Source organism: Sorex fumeus, unplaced genomic scaffold, assembly GCF_029834395.1.
Source record: "Sorex fumeus unplaced genomic scaffold, SorFum_2.1 ptg000033l, whole genome shotgun sequence".
NCBI lineage: Eukaryota > Metazoa > Chordata > Mammalia > Eulipotyphla > Soricidae > Sorex > Sorex fumeus.
In genome coordinates, this window is record NW_026606090.1 from 4,116,068 (window position 1) to 4,135,394 (window position 19,327).

Below are 19,327 nucleotides of genomic sequence, written 5' to 3' on the forward strand. Positions count from 1 at the left end.
GCTGGGCCAGATCAGGAATTGAATTTGGGCGAACGTTTGCCAGCGCCTCCCGGGCTCGGGGCACGGTGCTAAGCTCGGAGTTTGGAAGCTGCCGAGACGGGGGCTCTGGTCCTCTAGGAGCCCAGCGGGCAGTCCCGGGGCTGCAGCCGTCCTCGCGTTCCCGGAGAGCGCCCATCCCTTTCGGGGCGAACGTTCCGTCCCGGCGCATCCACCCGCCGCGGGAGCAGGAGCAGGGCCCGGCGGGGGCGGCGGGGAGCCGAGAGCCGGGCCGGGCGCCAAGCGCGAGCTGCCCGCAGGCGAGGCCAGCCAGACGGTCCGAGCACCCGCACCCGCGGCCTTGGCTCGGGCTCCCGGGGCCGCGGCGGGGCGGGCGGGCTCGGAGCGAAGGTCGCGCGGGCGGTCAGGGGGCAGCGATCCCGGCCTCCCAGCCACCTGGGGTTCCCCCCCATCTCGGACCGGGCGCCCTTCCGCAACCGGGTGGCCGCGGAGCTGGACACGGCCCCTCGCGCCCCGCTCCCGAGAGGCAGGAGCCCCCGCGACCGCGGCGACGTGGGGAGGGGGCGTCCGACCGCGCGCCGGGGGGCGGGAGGGGGCTCGAGGGTGGGATTCGAGGGACGCCGCGGCCCCGCCCCCGCCCCCCCTTCCCCCGGGAGCCCGGGGAGCCGGGGAGCATGGACCAGACCCCGCCGCGCGCGCACCATGACGCTCGCTTGCTTCGCGCTGTCTCTGCTCCTAGGGGCGCTCCCCGGAGGGGCCGGCTCGGACCCGGTCCTTAGCTACCCCCTCCGCCTCCGCCCCCGCCACCCGCCCCCTCCGGGTCCCCGGTACCTCTCCCACGGCCCCAGCGGGCAACGGCGGCCCAGGACGCCCCCGCCGCTCCCGTTCCTGACCCTGCTGGCCGCCCGGCGCCTCCCGCACGCGCCCACGGACCCGCACATGCGGGGGCCGCACCCCCAGGGCTGCCCGGACGGCGAGTCCCCGCTCAACCACACGGACTTCGGCGCCCCGTGCCTGCGCTGGGCAGAGGTGCCTCCCTTCCTCGAGAGGTCGCCCCCGGAGGCCTGGGGGCAGCTGCGAGGACAGCGGCACAACTTCTGCCACAGCCCCGACGGCGCGGACCGCCCCTGGTGCTTCTACGCGAACGCTCGCGGCAAGGTGGACTGGGGCTACTGCCACTGCGGACGTGGTGAGTGGCTCGGGCGGGCGCGGGCTGGACGAGGAAGAGGGAAAGTCGGGAGAGAGGGAGAGAGAGCGTGTGCAGCGGCGGATTTGCATTGCCCAAGGTATTAACCGCGGTCACCGACTTCCAGTCCAGTGGGACCTTGACGTTCAATCGGCCCAGGAAAGCGGACTTGGTGTGCGAAGGTTGTCAGGGAGAGACAGTTGCCCGGGAAGCATAGGTAGGTCTGGTCTCTGAACGCTGTGAGTACTTTGGGTGCATCCGTGTGGTCTAGCTGAGCTCCCTTGGAAGGATGTCAGTGTGTTGACATAAAAGCCAAAGCCGCAAAAGAGACAGATTTTTTTTGTTAATTTGTTCAGCAAAGGGGCATGCTCGATCTTACATGACATCAATAACCTTCCCCAACTCCCCAGTTCCTGGGAAAGTGTGCCCTCCCCCCACCATTCATTCCCATTTGAAAATGTATGGCAGAATTTCGGGGCCTGAACACATCTTGTCAAATGTTTACATTCTGGATCACAGAATGGTCCTTATCACGAAAGGGTAAAGGGAAAAAGAGGTAGGAATAGTAAGCATCTTAAGGAAGGAGCAACTTGATCTAGGCAAATGCAGAAAGGCATTATTTAGCTTCGTCTTTTATTCATGGAAAATTGGTAATTAAAGCATCGCAGAAATAGATTTATTGTAAATCAATCATCTGCTTTTAAACAGCACTTTATTCTTTATTTTGAGTTGCTGGAGTTTTGCTTAATATTACTCCCAGCACCCTCCCCCTGCTCTTTAACAGCTGAGGATGAAAAATTGCTTGTCCTTCAAACTTTGAATTTTCCTTAAAATTTTTTTTTTAGGAGCATCTCTCCATCCAAACTGTTGGATAGGGGTTTCTTTAATTGGGATTCTGAAATAGGCTGTTCTTTGTATTTTTTTTTGGGGGGGGGATGATTTGGAGATTACCCCCTTCACAGTGCCATTCTTTTCCTACAGAAAATTTTATTTATCTGTGCCTTCAATTGCATTAGTGCTTTGAGCTACAGGAAAGTGATAGGAAGGTTAAGATCAATTATCCTTCATCCTGGAGAATGAAGTCATCTCTGTACTCGTGTTTCATGGACAGAATGCCAATGTGGCTATAAAAAAAATCGAGGTGTTATGAAACAGAGCGCCTCAGCATTATCTCATTATTTACTGTAAGAGATGATTTGTAGCAAAACCTCATGGGGTGTTTGTTTAGCAAACATTCATAGTTTTTTTTTTCATTGTTCTGTGATTCCTAATTTTACATAGTAGAAAATTACTAGGGAAGGTATGTGTGGGAAAGGAGACACATATTTTTCTTAAATAGATGTAAACACTTACTGAAAGGAAGAACAGAAATTCAAGTTAAAACACTGTAATGATCAATTCTGTTCCTTACTCATTATTCCTTCACCTTCATACTCGATCAAGTTGAATAGCTTATTCTTTGAATCCCTGCCCCCTTGAGTGGAATTTACACCTAACAACAGCACAGTTTCTTTGTGATGCCTTTATGTGCATAGCTAATTCCCTGCTTACTAGTTGTGTGCACTTCCTGGAGTAAAGTGATTGAAGGCAAGAAAAACAAAAGAAAACACCCAAGATGGAAGATTGTGTCCCCCACCCCCACTCTTGAAAAAAAAAAAAAGGAAAAACCCAACCAGGAAAGCAATCAGCTGGCTATGTAGTGATTGAATTTCCTGCATAGATTTTGTTCTGATCAGACATACTTCATAGTTTTGAAATGACAGGCATTTCTGAATCTTACCATTTTCTTGGTCCTACATTTCTCTTCAGAGCATGAACAAAGTTCTCACAGAATGGCAAACAACTATGGATTGTGCTTTAGAAAACACTGGGCTTTGTTAGTAATGAACAGGAGTCTTAATTCCCAGAGTTTTGTTTCCTTACATGAAAAAAAAAAACATATATATATCTTTTTAAAGCTGTTTGAGATAGTTTAATTCAAAGGACTTTTCCAACTCTTCTTCTGGACCAAAATGACCTGCCTAGCTTGATAATAACAGCTAGAATTTATCCATCACTCCGTCTGTGTTGGATGCTGGGCTAAGCGTTTTATTCATTAGCTTTCTCATTGATTCTCATAGCAACGTTAAAAGAGAGTGCACATTTTCACTTCACAGTTCATTTTGCTCTGGTTTTTTAATTATATAAACATACAGACATATATGTGCTGTCTAAGGATCCTATTTTTGGAGGTTGAGGACGGGTCTAAAAGGAAGGAGAAAAGAATTTCATTTGGTCCAGTGCACATGGTTTCTAGTCTCTTGTGATTTTAAAATATCCAGGCATTTAAAAAGCAACCGGGACAAAAGGAAAGAAAATGTATAGTCATGAGATCCCTCCTTTAAGAAAATAAACTGGAGGCCAGAATTGCATATCTAGTTGCATGGGGAGAAATGAGGAAGTTGGTGTCCCTTTGGTGGGGTGTCCGTTGAAGCCTACTTAAAAGAATGGTGGGAGAGAGGGCCAGGAGAGCTCAGGCAGGGTTTGCTCATTCTGGGGACTCAGATGTCCCAAGGCAAGAAAGATGGCTTGACTCTGAAGGTCAAAACCTTGAAAGTTCATAATAAACAGTTATTCAACAGATTCCGGGAGGTTAATTCTCTTAAAGAGCATTTGAATCTCCATTGGCCTGGGGAAAGATAATAGAGGGGTTAAAGTCCTTTCTTGTTGTGGCCAGCCCAAGTTTGGTCCCTGGCACCACATGATCGCTTGAGCTGGGAGTGACTTCTGGGCACCAAAGAGTATGCTCCCGTCTTTCCCCAATTCCCCAAGAGTCACTTGTTAAAAAGCAGATACCTGGGTTCTAACTGTCCCAGGCCCCACGAGGAAACCTCTAAAGAGCAACCTAAGTGATTTGGATACAGCTGTCACAGCTGGGGAGTCATGGGAAGGTGTCAGAGTCCTAGACTCTTTGGGTAATCATGTAGACAGATGGAGGACACTATTCTGTGACTTAATCCTGCTGGTGTAAGATCAAGCATAGGCAGATCTATTGAAAAATTTTGTGCGGTTTTAGAAAATAGCATCACTGGTTCAAATCTATTTATCCAGGATAGGATGATAACAACCAGGTCTCCCAGAAAATGATTATTAAGTGAATGGGAGCCAGGTTATTCTCACATTTCTAAGGAAGACTTAACCAACAACTGAATCCTCCTAACACTACCTGGAAATAATTTAGGGTTTCCTGACTAGGAAGGGAAGCAGTTTTTCCAGTCTCTGGTGAGCTTGGCAGAAGGCAGTATGCTTGATTCTGTGCTGGAGACTTTTTTGTTAAACCGGCCACGTGGAACTTAACTTTAGGTGACAGAAAACTGATGGCTAAAACAGGTGCAGTAGGGCCAGAGCTAGAGTATAATGGGTAGGACACTTGCCCTGCACTTACCTTGCCTTGCATTCCCAGGTACAATCTCTGGCACCCCATATAGTTTTTAAGCCCCAGAAGGAGTGATCCTTGAGCACAGAGCCAGGAGTACCACATTTCTGGTTTGGCCCCAAAAAACAATCAATAAATAAAACAAGTGTAATAAATTATGATGCCTTAATAATTGAGACTTTTATTTGTGAAGAATGATTCATAGATCTTTTTGTCATGTCATGCTAATCTGTTTATATGTACCTACGAACCCAAGTCTGCTGATTTAAGTAGAGTTGTCAGTCTTGTGAGATGAATACTGTTGTACACAGGCTGATGTACTCTGAGGAGTCCATATGGTGCTTGAAGTGAATGTTAATTTAAAAATTGGCTGAAGTCTGCCTCCTACCCCCCTTTAAATGCTGCTTCTTGATTCTGTGAAGCAGGTGCTGAAAAACATGTATTAGTAATACCAGATTTGATCCATTTCCTGGCTAGACTTTAAATATTGAGCTTGTTTTGTTTTCCAAGCTAAGGCAGATGTAAAATACTTATAATTTAGGACATTATCAAACTCTTCACTAGTGTTCAAATTAAGACAAAAAAAATAAATCTATGCAATTGTGAACGAGACTGTATATTCATGAGCTTACTATGTGTGTTTAAATGTGTGTGTATGAAGGCAATCTTTACACAAGTTATATGGCCCATACTATGAAGGCGAACATAAACATCTGGCAATAAGGTATTGCTCAGAAGTCCCTCCATTTTATGGATACTATACTGTTAAAAAAATGATGATACCTGTATAGATTATATATCAAGCTGAAAAAGAAGAAAAGATTGTCACAAATTTACATACAATGCGTATTCAATATGCCAAAACCAGTAACAACAAGTCTCACAATTTGTTGTGAGAGGTTACTGGTGCCCGCTCGAGCAAGTCAACGAACAACGGGAGGACAGTGCTACACTGCTACAATTGTGAAAATTGCCAGGAGAGAGTTTGGAAAAGAACACAGATGATTATGAACAGGTGACTAACTATGATCTGGATCATTATAGTGGCAAACAATAGAAGACGTAGAGAGGTTAAGGTATTACCTTGCATCCATCCAACCCCTTCTTTGATCCCCTGGAAATAGCCCTGGGATATGGCCAACATACCCCTCCAAAAGCCAACATAAAACCATGCCTCCAGACATATTTTTTTAACACTTCATGGTTAGAAAATCAGAAGGAAATTACTTTGCTATTTACCATCTAGTTTTTTTCCAGATCACTTTCTCACTTTCCTTCCTCCTTCCTGCAAATCAGCACAATATCAATAAAAGTTTTATTGTGTACAAAGCACTGAAGTAATGAAACATTCCCTCCTACAAGTCACACATGTTCACTCGGCTACCTTCGTGCTTTTTATTAAGATCACCAGAGGACACAAGGAGTGCATAGTGCTGGTTCTTGTTATGAGGTATGGATAGATTTTATTAAATCTTCACTGTTTCCTCTAGGAGCAGTATTTACAGAGGTGAAATCCACTCTGTCTTCTGGTTAAGGGCACTATTCTCAATTGAGAAGTTAGTAGAATACAAAATATTTTTATTACCCTTATTGTGATTCCTATTTTCAGATATAAATAAGAGAACTACTCTTTAAGCTGTTTAATTTCATCATTCGATGCTGTAGGCGTACCTTTTGCTTATGTGAGTGAACAGTTAGGAGACAAAAGTTGTCTAAATTATCTGTTAAAGTTATGTGTATGTACTGTTAGTCTATTTAATCACAGACAGAGTCATCATTTGCATACTCTATAATATTTGAACCAAAGAATAATTGTAAAGTATTCTTATTACAATAATAATTGTAATTATAAATTTCTAATAAGGCCAGTATAAATGTGTAGAATTTCTTATTGAAAGAAAACCCTCTCATGGAGCAGTTTGTATTGTTTTTCTCAGTGCTAAAGGTATCTACATGAATAATAAATGAACAATTAATATGAATTATAGATGTGAACTAATGGAGGAAAATATAGTTTAGTTAGAGATAGGTTTGGGGGAATGCTCCATATCTTTAAAGATAATTTGACTTTATATTTTGACATGCATCATAATTTTTTCACAATGCTAAAACAGGTATTCGTTATGGGTACCTATAATGATGAATAAAAAGTAATGTATTTTTAGAACTGTTAAAAAGAATGTAGGAAGAAAATGAAAATAGTATTGCCTTCCAATCTTAAACATTTGTAGTTCTCTAATTCAGTTCTTTTTTCAGCAGTGTGAATTTTGTATGTGTGTAGTTCATAATCAACATAGGAAATAATCATTTAGTTTAGTTGTTTGCTGTTCCTTTGGTATAACATAGATTATAACTCATTTGTCAATTATGTATACTAAATTCTTCAGCATATAATGGGTTATTTTCTATAGCCTTTAATCCTTCAGAAACTGAAATTTTATATCACTTTTTTTGTTTGTTTTGTTGGCTTATTCCTGGCTATCTATTCAGAAATGGCTCCTAGTAGGGCCGAAAGGACCATGTTAGTGTGTGAGCCAGCCACATGCAAAGCAAGTGCCTTCACTCCTGGCCTATCTCTCTGGTCCTGTCTCTTTTTAGTATGCTTTTTTTATTATTACAGCTTGATGTGAACAATAGCTTGATGTCACCAGCATACAATTTTTTTCTGAATCTACTGGAAAAATAGACATGACTAAAATTAATTATTTTTTGCTTCTGTGTAGTTCAGTAATAGATTAAAAAGGACTTGTGTGACAATATTAATTTTCTTGTGCTCATTTATCAAACTGATTTTTAAATGTTTAAAAGTACTTATCAATTTTATTCAAAAGACACTTATGAAAGGAGCATTTTTCTTCTTTTTTTTTACTTTAATTTTTTAAAAATTTTTACTAGTGAAACACCATGAGGTACAGTTGTAGACTTACAAATTTTTGTGCTTGGAATTCGATTATACAATGATCGAGTACCCATCCTTCCACCAGTGCCCATTCTCCACCACCACTGATCCCAGTATCCCTCCCACCCCCCATCCCCTCCTCCCACCCTGCCTCTGTGGCAGGGCATTCCCTTTTGTTCTCTCTCTCCTTTTGGGTGCTGTGGTTTGCAAAAGAGGCATTGAATGGCAATCATGTTCGTTCTATAGTCTACTTTCAGCGTTCATCTCCCATCCTGGGAGAATCCTCTCAACACCCTTTATTTGGTGCTCCCTTCTCTATCTGAGCTGCCTTTTCCCCTAGAGCGTGCGGCTGGCCTCCAAGCCATGGAGTAAACCTCCTGGTACTTATCTCGGCTATTCTTGGGTGTTAGTCTCCTATTTTGTTACTTTATGTTCCCCAGATGAATGCAATCTTTCTTTGTCTGTCCCTGAAAGGAGCATTTTTCTTTCTCTAAAGAAGTGAGTGGTATTCTGTAAGTATATTTTAATTAGGGTTATTATTTTAATTAGTTCAGGAAATAAGGTATATCTTTTTATTTGATTTATCTTGGAATATGCTGGATTTAAAGAAAAAAGGTGACTGGGACTTATTAATATTGCTCTGTCCCTCCTCACATTATGAAGTATGAGAGGGGAGGTTTTGCTTGCTATCTGCAAAGGGGCAATTCCATAATGGCTCAATGAGTTGACTGGGGTTACAGTAATGAGTACTGCAGACAGAGTGGTCTTACCACAGAAACTTACTGGGTCATATTTCTGGAGGCTAGAAATCCAAGATCAAGGTGTCGGCCAGGCCAGGCTTCCTCAGAAGGCAGTAGGGAAGATCTGTCCCAGAACTCTCCCGAGCGTCAGATATTTCCTTGGCTTGAGGGGCTTCAGTCTTCAGATGCTGTTCTCATCTGTGCATTCTCCATATCCAGACTTCTCCATTTTAAAGTAAGAACATTGACATATTGAATTAGGACCCACTCTGATAACCTCATTTTAATTTGATGGTCTGGTTAGACCCTGTTTCCAAATAAAGTCATATTCATCAGTATTGGGGGTTAGCACTTCAATAACTTGGTGGGAGGCCAGTGGGAAGATTCATCTATTTAAAGCCATAACAATAGCCTTAAAACTGAAAAACAAGATCCTCAGAGAAAGAATAGAATTTAAGGCACTTGCCTTGCATACAGCTGATCCTGGTTTGATCCCCAGCACCATATATAGTTCTCTGGGCACTGCCAGGGAGGATAGTTTCTGAGCAACCCAACCCCTCTGTACCACCTCAAATTTTTTTTTAAAAAAAGCAAACAAGTAAACAAAGCTATAAAACAATGAGTCTAGAAAGTGTTTTTGTTTTTTTGGGTCACATCTGGGTATGGTCAGGGCTTACTCCTGGCTCTGGCTCTTCACTCAGGAGACCACTTCTCATGGGGCTTGGGGAACCATATCAGTTGCTGGGAATCAAACCTGGGTCAGCCATGTATAAGGTAAGTGCCCAAACCACTGTTCTGTCTCCACCCTGAGACTTGAATTTCATCCTGCCAGCTTTCTTCTTTAGATCACCTCGTATTGATAGAAATTGGTCAAATGGTTGAAGGGATCTATCCTTTCTTGTCTGTCTTTTTGAGAAATTTCCATCAAGCAGAGTTGTTTATAGTAACTGTGACAATGAATCTTTTATGTTTCCTTTCTTTTATAAGATTTTTAAAAAATTGGGGCCAGAGAGATAGTAGAGTGGATAAGGCACTTCCCCCTTGCATGCCGCTGACAACCCAGGTTCAATCCCCAGCACCACAGGGCACCCAGGGCACAGAACCAGGAGGAAGCCCTGAGCACAGCCAGATGTGGCTCTCAAATCAAATCAAAAGAACAAACTACAAGAGCGTTTTTTGAAGTATCTTTTATGCTGGAGCTACACAGAGATAAAAAGGATGAAGAAGATGTGAAGGGGCGCTGCAAGGAAGTTGTGTACTACAAATGTTGTGTTGGAATTCACGAGTCACTGACCTGCAAATTGCCATTTTAGAACTGCAGATATTTGTGTTCATTTTGTAAAAAGGAAAATTGGAAGCAAACATCACATTTCTTGCCAGATAGCAGATACAGCTAAAAGAATCCAGGCTTTCAGCCTATTTCGAGCATCTGAGAAAAGATAGTGGAACTGATAGTTGACTTGGAGACTGCTTCTAACTCTGTCATTACCATTTTAATGACTTGTTAACAACTGCACTTCGCACATTGTTTTCTCATCTCCAAATGCATTAATCATTTAGATAATATGCATGCATCATTTCTTCCTGTGTGTGTGTGTATGAATGAGTGAGAGTGAAAGAGAGAAGAGAGAGAGGAGAGAGAGACAGAGAGAAAGATTTAGACAATGTTTTTCATTATACATGAAACTTGGGTTTGAAATTTGTGTTTAATCCTAAATGAACTTGTGTAAGTAGATTTCCAATTTATTACTAGACCTTTCTTCCACCTTTCTTTTTGTCTTTTTGAGTCACATCTGATTATGCTCAGGGGTTACTCCTGGCCTTTCACTCAGGAATTAATCCTGGTGGTGCTCTGGGGACCACATGGGATCCCGGGTATCAAACCCAGGTTGGCTGTGTGAAAGGCAAAAGCCCTTTCCGCTGTACTGTCTGTCACTCTGGTCCCTCTTCCATCTCTTGACATGAATAAGTTGATGGGGTCACGGTGAAATTAATAAGGAGATACGAAACCTACTTTCTATCATTTCAAATACTATTGAAAGTGCAAATGTGTTCTGAATTGGAATAGACTGGCGTTTGTCATAGTTATAGTATTATGTGGGTCTCTTTGGATGATATTTTTTTGTCATTAACATTCTTAAAATTAAGAGGTGAGAGAGAAACTGGGGACATTGGTGATGGGGAAATTACACTTGTGGAGGGATGGGTGTTGGAACATTGTATGACTGAAATGAAATCATGAACAATTTTGTAATGCTCTATCTCATGGTGATTCAATAAAAAAAGTTCTTAAAGTTCAGTTAAATGTTTTAGACATAGTTTAAAATAATTGCTGTTCACTTGGGGTCAGAGAGATAATACAGGATATCCCCTGGCCTTTGATTGATTCTGGCTACTGCATATTATCCCCTGTGCATTGCCAGGGGTAACTCCTGAGTCCAGAGTCAGAATAGCCCTTGAACACTGTCAGATATGTCCAAATCTCTTTCCTCAAAATGCTCTTTGGTTCACATGTGTCAAGGAGCTAGCAACAGGCCCTCTTCTTGTTTCTTCTACATTTTAGAGGTTCAGGATATATGGATGATTTTCAAGCTTATCTGCCTATAAGTCATCAACCCCATGTCCTTCTCTGAATAATCAGAATTTTATCATGCAGTTTTGACTCCATTTATCATTTCCCCTTTTTTTGTAAAAAAAAGGATTATATGACACTTTGTCATGAGAAACGTTTTATTTTTTCCTGTTTTTTTTTTTTTTTTAAAGAATAGGGCTGGAGCGATACACAGTGGGTAGGGCGTTTGCCTTGCACGCAGCCGACCGGGTTCAATTCTCAGCATCCCATATGGTCCCCTGAGCACTGCCAGGACTAATTCCTGAGTGCAGAGCCAGGAGTAACCCCTGTGCATCGCCAGGTGTGACCCAAAAAGCAAATAAATAAATAAATAAATAAATAATGAGTATAAAATAATAGTCATATGATTGGACCAGTGAAAATGAAATAAATTAAAAGTCTATGAGTCTAATTTCTAGAAAAACATTTTAAAGCTATACATGATAACTTTGAACTGTGAAAAAGTGTCAAAATGTTTTGGGTAGGATTTTATTTATTCATTGTTTCCTATGGAATAGAGGCCATCATAAGTGACATTAAATAGAAGTTTATGAATGACTCATGTCAAAGACTAGGAACAGCTAAGTACAGATGGTAATAAGAAAGTGGTTTTTTTAAAAATTGAGACTCCATAAGATGCATACAATGTTCTAACACCTGTTCCTCCACCAGTGTATCTTTCCCACCACCAATGTCACCAGTTTCCCTCATGTCATTCTCCCGCTCTCCCTCTGGCAGGCGCTCTCTCTCTCCTCTCTCTCTCTCTTCCTCTCTCTCTCCCTCTCTCTCTCCCTCTCTCTCTCCCCCCGCCCTCGCATTTGTCCATGTCTCATGTCTCTCTCTCTCTCTGCTTTGGGGCATTATGGTTTGCAATACAGGTATCGAGTGATTGCTTCGAGCAGGCCCCAGTAACGTCTCCTTCGTCCTAGCCCTGAGATTTTTTTTTTAAAGTGCCATATTCAAGGCTCTTTCAGGGTTAGGAGAATGAGACCCATCATTGTTACTGGTATTCGGCATATTGGGTATACCACGGGGAATTTGCCAGACTCTGCCGTGTGGGCAGGTTACATTCGGTAGCCTGCCAGTTTGTCCAAAGTAGGAATGAGATGATAAGATGTGTGCTTCCGGTAGCTGAGTGTGATAATCTCTGGATCCTGGCCGTTGTTGGGGTTACACGGCAGTAGGTGGGTGTAACTGTCTAGCTACTGTCAGGTCCAGTCCCAAACCGTGCAGGCTTGGAGATCTCAGCCCCGGGTCCCACACACCTGGGTTCCTCTGCCAGTTCTTTTATGCGTGAGGCTCATCCAAGTGTGTGGAGAGTGGTCCCAGCATGGCCTTGGCTGGGGCCCGGAGGTCGAGAGATTATCATGTTTAATATCTTTACCTACTGTCAGCATGCAGTTCTTATCCAAAGTGATCATTTTCAACCATCTTTGTCATGGTGGTCCCTTCTTTTTTCCCAACTGCCTTCTCTCCAAACACTTGAGGTAGGCTTCCAACCATGGACCAATCCATAGGGAGGTGAATTTATGGGGGCATTCAGTTACACCAAAACTCTCTGCCTAGTGGCACTTTTCTTAGGTTTAACATTAGGCGACTTATTCAACACTAACACATCTTTAAAATTATAGACAAAATCTTTAGAATCTTAGTGACCTTCTCTTGAGGTTAGAAAATAATCAGAAAGTTTATTGGATGAAGGTCAGATAGAGGGCGTGACCTACCTAATCACAGCTAAATGGAGATGTTTAGGACACAATGTCAGGTATTAGTCATGCTATTCCAGTTTTCTCTTCTTAAAGTTCTGCTTGGGGCTGGAGAGGTAGTACAGTGCATAGGCCAAACCGGGTTTGATTTCCACACTGCATATGGTTTTCCACGTATGGTTTCCCCGATCCTTGCTAGGTGTGACCCCGAGTACAGAGTCAGGAGTAAGTCCTAAGTACTGCGGGCTATGCCCCCTCCCCCACCAATAATTATGATAGGATTATCTTTTTGTCTCAGTGAGAAAGAAAGTGTAATGAGCATTGACATCAGGATGCAATTTTTTATTTAAAAAAGAAAAACCACGTTTAATCCTCATTTCAAATTAGTAGTACATGCTGTGAGCACAAGAAGTCTATATTGTTCTGACAGATGGCCCAATCATGTGAGCTAAGTAGTGGCTCCATCTATTCAGATGATTCTTTGCTCAGAAAGAATATGGAGATTCCCTTCCATTTTGGATTCATTGTAACTTGTGGGTGGTAAAACCAAGTTTGACGGCACCATGGAAGTATGTGCAAATGGAGTTTGGAGTGTGAAGCAGCCACCATGATGACCATGATGCTGCAGTCGGGTGTCACCAGCTACAATTGGGGTGACTGAGTCCTTCATTCTTGACCACATCCATCTGCCAGTAGCTGAGCATAAGGGGGGACAGCCTTGCTTGCTGTGGGAACATCACATCTTCTTCATTCTCACTTATCACAACCGTGTTATATGGAAGGGGATGAGTTCTTACCCACATGGGTCCTTGTACACATTGCTTACTACTCGTGCTGACCAGGAAGTGGGAAAATGCTGAGTGATACAAAATTAAAATCATCTTTCATCTCTATTTTGGGGGGCTTCCAAGCAGTGCTCATGGCAATTCTTAGCCAGTGTGGTTGGCAGTTTCCAGAGAGGGCCCGAGGATGAGGTGCTGCTTGGGCCCACCCTGCTAGGGGTTCCTCGTGTGTTCTGGAGCTCCGTGGTGCTGGGATTGGAAATGAGGTCAGTCTTGGCATATGCCTGCACCTCTATAGTGTATCACCAGCCCCTGAACTTTGTCTTTAACAGTAGAGTTTCTGGATCCTGAGAAGAAAAGCATTTTATTCTAAAAATCGATTTCACAGTAGTTTAAGCAGTGCTAGGTCGCTATGCTTTGCCCTTAGCCACGCACATTCCATTTCACTGTGTTAGTGTGTGTGAAGAAGCCCGGGGAACTGCACTGATCAGCTCTGAGACAGTGCAGTGGAGACACAGTGCCCTACATCCCCGGGAACAGCTGGATTCCCCTAGGGGAGTGCACACATGGGCCCTGCATACCCCCACCTTTATTCCTGGTTTTCCCATATGGGAAGCTCAATTTTGAATGAAACTCTTGGTTTTTGTGGTGGTTTTTCAATCTATTTTTCTGTCTTCTCCCCCAAGTACACATGCCATATATTTTTTCTTGGTCCTTATCACCAGATATCTGTGGAATGCATGGAAAATATCTTGTTATGAAAAAATGTCATTGAAGCAGACTGAAAGATGTGCAGTTTACAAATGTTCTGGAGTGGTAATAAGTGAGAGGCAATATTTAATATGATGATGCAAATGAAAATGACATTTTACTTTTTTTTGCCAAATTGAAAAGAGCTTCAGTTTTCCAGCTTCCTCATGCTAAAAGGAAGAAAGCAAGTAATGAATATTTAGTAAAAGCAAACCTTGAAGACTGAAGTTTTGCTCAGACTTAAGATGCCATTAAAGGGGGCTGGAGTGATAATACAGCGGGTATGACGTTTACCTTGCACGCGGCCGACCTGGGTTCGATTTCCAGCATCCCATATGGTCTGCCAGGAGTAATTCCTGAGTGTAGAGCCAGGAGTAACCCCTGTGCAATGCCGGGTGTGACCCTCTCCAAAAAAGCAAACAAACAAAAAAAAGATGCTATTAAAGCAGCAAAATGGGGTTAATGTAGTTAATTAATTAGCTATTAAAAATGAGCTCTGGTATAGATCCAGATGAAAAGAGGAGGGCTAGATCCATGGTGTTCAAGAATGTTAATCACTGATTTTATCAAAGAATATTTTGTCTGACAACCATTGGTAGGTGGGCAGAATATAAATTAGATGCTTTCTCTGTTGCTGTCCTGATAATGTTACAAATGTGTGGCTGATTCCAGTCTTCCTAGGTAGGCATTTTCTACATGTGACTTCATTAAACCTGAAAATAAGAGAAAAAAAATTCCTACCACACACAGGCTTTCAATATGAAAGCATTGATGTGGAAAATGTGAACTACAATGTGAGGACAAGAGCTGCAACTGAACAATTGTAACCATTTCTTGCACCTGCAAAAATGAAGTTTAGATAATCAGATCTATTGCTTATATTATCTCTTACTAGTTCTTTAAAACACACACACACACACACACACACACACACACACACACACACACGAGAATTGCACAGTAAGAACAGAGCAACCCACTTTCATTCCTGTCAAGAAACATTCATCTATTCCTTCAGATTTACATACCTTAAATATCTACTCTTTAGATTTTAGAAGTGGCTACATAGAAACAATACTAGATATTACCATGATAATCAGGTATTTATTCTTTTAAAGGTTAAGTTTATAAAACTTGGGGATGGATCACCTTTCTTGAAACTCTCTTGCTTAGATGTGTTAGCAATAATAATTTTGAAAGTGCTGTCCTAGGAGTTTGGAACAGAAAAGAATCCTCCAGCATCCAGACTTCTCCTTGGAGACTCTTGAGCTTTGAGTTGAGTCCAGATTAGAATCTCAATTTCACTGAGCCCACATGATGCACTTTTTCCACAGAGGTTCCAGCCTCCTGCCTTGAAACTGCACCACTCGTCCATTTTCTTCTAAAATAGTCATAGATAAACTATGCATATATGGAGAGATGCATGCTAATAAATATTCAGGTTGATTCAAGATCTATGGCCGTAGGTAGTCAACTCAGGATCTGATCTGATGTCTTGATTTCTTTTAGACTTCTTTAATCTGTTGTTTTTGTATTTTTTCACATGCATCTTTTTGTAATTTCTTCTATATTTCAACTTTGATAAAATAAATTTGGATACACTTGCTAAATATGGATACCAAACATTGATCAGTGTGCTTCCAGAGAGAATGGCATAGCAAAACAAACCTCGTTTTCTGTAGTGGGCCTTATTCCTCTTTACTGGAGCAGTGTCCGTTGCCGAGGAGATGAAGAAAATATACTGCTGTGTGAAAAAGACATCTGGCAGGGTGGGGTCTACAGAAGATGGTAGCTGCTATCACATGTAGCTTTTCCCATGGTAAAAGAAAATGTTTATTCTTTTGTTTGATTTGCATTGCGCTTTCAACATGATCCCAGATGATAGTCTTACTTAACTCATTTCCTGGTAGGGCTTAACTACAAACATAAGTCTGAATCATTTTCTAGGGTCTGATTAAATAGTCTTCAATAGGAGTATGTCTAACAGTTTGAATTCCAGATGATTTTCAAACTGTTTCACATTTAATATTTTCTGTTCCACTAAATTTGCTTACAAAAATATTATATACTATAATGAAACATTTATTTTGGTAATGGTGAATCATGATGAAATCCAGATGGAAAATCATCAAGACCAAGTATAAAATACAGCAACAGCAACACAATATTTTTTATTTTATAGGCTGGAGTATAATCATTGTACCAGTGTCCTCCTTCATGTTGTAGATAACACCTCTCATAAAATTGGATTGCTCAGGGCACCTTCCTAGGAGTATATACTAGGCGTGAGGTAATTAGCAGTATAATTCCAAAATACAAATGTGTATATGTTTAAGTATTCAGGGGATCATTACGAATTTTTTAAAAAATTAATTATTGATTACTTTTCTCCTGTTTTCTTTTAGCTTACAAAATTCAGAAATGCATCATATTTTTATGTGTCAGTGAACTTTGTAAATCAGTACTTCATTTTGCATTTTCCTTGAAGACAGCAACATAAATTGATGCGCTGGACCTTGGAATGCTAGCAGCTAGTGCAGGGCACTGCTTACTGTTTGAGTGCAAGTCTTGGGAGGAATAAAAAAGCTACTAGTACAAAATCCAAAGACCCCAATTAGAGTCATCCCTGAGCAAAGCTGGAAGATTCAGTGGGAAATCATTGTCCAGACATGAAAGACCTGCAGTCCTTTTAGGGTGGGTGGGGTGCATGCTACACCTCGATGATTTCTAAGTTTTTCCTTTGCTTTCTTTGATTGTCGACCTTTGGATAATGCTGTTCTTGCTGAGTGCATGTTTATTGATACTTTCCTAAGGGTGATATGAATTTGGTGTAACAATGCCCTTCTTTTTGTAAATATCTGCTTCTATTCTGTGCTCAACCTGATTAAATTAAATATTAAACATTTTTAATAGTTATGCAAGATACTGAAAATAATAATTATTTTCAACTTTAGGATATCTTGTTTGTTTTTAGGTTACACATGGCGGTGCTCAGGTCTTACTCTCATCTCTGTGCTCAGGGATCACTTTTGGTGGGCTGGGGATCATATGGGGTACATGGGATCAAATTTGGGTTGGCTGTGTGCAAGGCAAACACCCTACACATTGTAAATAAATAGGATATCTATTTTTTGTTAACTTCTTTTCTCTGTAATCTACTAGTTTAAGATCTGGTTGCAAAGATAAATTCAGGGTCATGTATAGAATCTAGGAGATTGTGATAAATTTGAACCATAAGTGGTTCACATCCTTTTCTTGGAGGAGGGATGGTTTTTGAATCACACCTGATCATCCTAAGGGTCTACACTCCTGCTCTCAGTGCTGTAGGGAATACAAGGAACCATGTGATGCCAGGGATCGAAACCAGATTCCAACATGCAAAGCATGTGCCCCAGCCAGTTGAACTATCTTCCCAGACGTAGAAATGAGAATAAAAACAGATTCTTTTTTAGCAGATTAAATAAGAATTTGAAAACAAATCAAATCAGAAAGCCGTAAACTCAAGGCACAGTGATAGGCTTTTAATATGTTCTTTTGGTTTGGAAACTAATGTTTTGTCATCTAGTACTTATTGCTTCTCCAACACTCACACAATAGGAGATCTTGTATAAGTACTACCTATAGGAAATAACAATGTAAGTGAAAACGTCTGGGAGTTTTATTTATCCATACGATAAACAGGCATCAGCCATTTCACTATATTCTCTTTCAATTGACTTTTTTGTGTGTATTCGTTGAGAGGATGTGGGATGTTGACTTAAATTTGACCTGCACTTTCCCATATTTTCTTAATTATTTAGACATCCAGAAAAAAAAGGCCACATGTTTTAAAATGATGCATAACATTAAAAAATGTAATATTATATGCCATTATGGTTCTAGGCAATTTTCTAGGTGATTTTGAACTTCCTTTTAAAAAATTTTGTTCTTTTTTTCCCCCACCATTAACATGATGGTAGGTTAAGGGGAGGTAGGAGAAAATACATTAAGAAATACTTTTGCAGGGCACTTGCCTTGCATGTGGCTGACCTGGGTTTGATCCCTGGCATCCCATATGGGCCCATGAGCACTCCCAGAAGTAATTCCTGTTTGCAGAGCTATGAGTAACTCCTGATTACTGGTAGGTGTGACCCCCAAACAAAATATTTTTGCATTTTTTTGTTTCCCAGGCTTCTTAAAAAAATAAATATAATAACATACAAATTTGTTTCTTACCTTCAGTCAGTTATAAGAAGCTAATATGCAGTATTGAGAACATTATGTTTTCTAAATCCACTTTTGTCTTTTTATAAATTTTAAGTGCCTGTTGACTTATATAAGCAAACTATATTGCAAATATTAGAATGTGAGTACGTGTAAATATTCTCTAACTTGAATCTGCTGAAGAACTCAATTATAACATTTGAACATAAATATAAATATCAAAATACCACTTAAAGACAGTCACATACTTTATGAGGACAAACAATTGGTATTTGGTAATAGATGCCACAAGATTTTTATTCTTTTTGCCTAAACTGCACTTCCTTCAGGTCTGACACCTGAAGTTCCTTCTGTGCTCCTTGACCAGTTTCTTCAGAGATGTCCTGTCCCAGTGGTGAGCAGACTCCCTTGTTTTGGGAGCACTGCTGGGTGGGTCTTCATTATATTTTCTTCTCTATTTATTTTACCCACGTATGTATGCATTGAGCTTGGGAGAGGAAGGGTCTGTCTAATTCTACTCTGGATGTCCTTGTACACAGCAGACCCTCCTATTTGTTAAACAGAATTGAATGAATGCATATTGTTCATTATTATTCCTCATTCAGGGAAGCCTAGCAGGCTTTGCATTGTCACTTGAAATTCAATCCATCAACAAATATTTAATGTGTACTTTCTGCATTCTGGGTACCAGAGATATGCAAGAGACAGGGAAAGGCACTGTCTTCACCTCCAGTTCTCATCAGAGGGAGGGAGTCAGCTGGGACGAGTAATCCAGTCGATCTGACTTTAGTTGAGATTAATACTCTGGAGGCAATGCAAAATTCAGTAATGGCATTGAAAGTGTCTTTGGGTGCTGTATTTGCTCATGGGGCCAGGACAAGCCTCCTCTTAAAAGGAAGGACGTTTCCAAGTTGAGAACAGAATTATGAGAAGAGGGTAGCTATGTGAAGCTCGTGGGGATATTATTCCAAACAGAAGGTTTAGCAAGTGTGTAGACCAGAGGTTTTGGATGTCTAGGTAATAGAGGGAGAGGTAGAA

General features: G+C 41.5%; 1 protein-coding gene across 1 annotated transcript in view; it reads left to right on the plus strand.

Annotated features, from left to right (window-relative positions):
* The first annotated feature begins 219 nt into the window (after window positions 1-219).
* Window positions 220-19,327, plus strand: part of PRSS12 (serine protease 12) — a 59,909-nt gene continuing 40,801 nt past the window's right edge. The window contains exon 1 of the mRNA XM_056116826.1: window positions 220-1,186. Coding sequence (XP_055972801.1) covers window positions 700-1,186 — 487 coding nt within the window. The 5' untranslated portion in view covers window positions 220-699. The remainder of the gene's footprint in view (window positions 1,187-19,327) is intronic.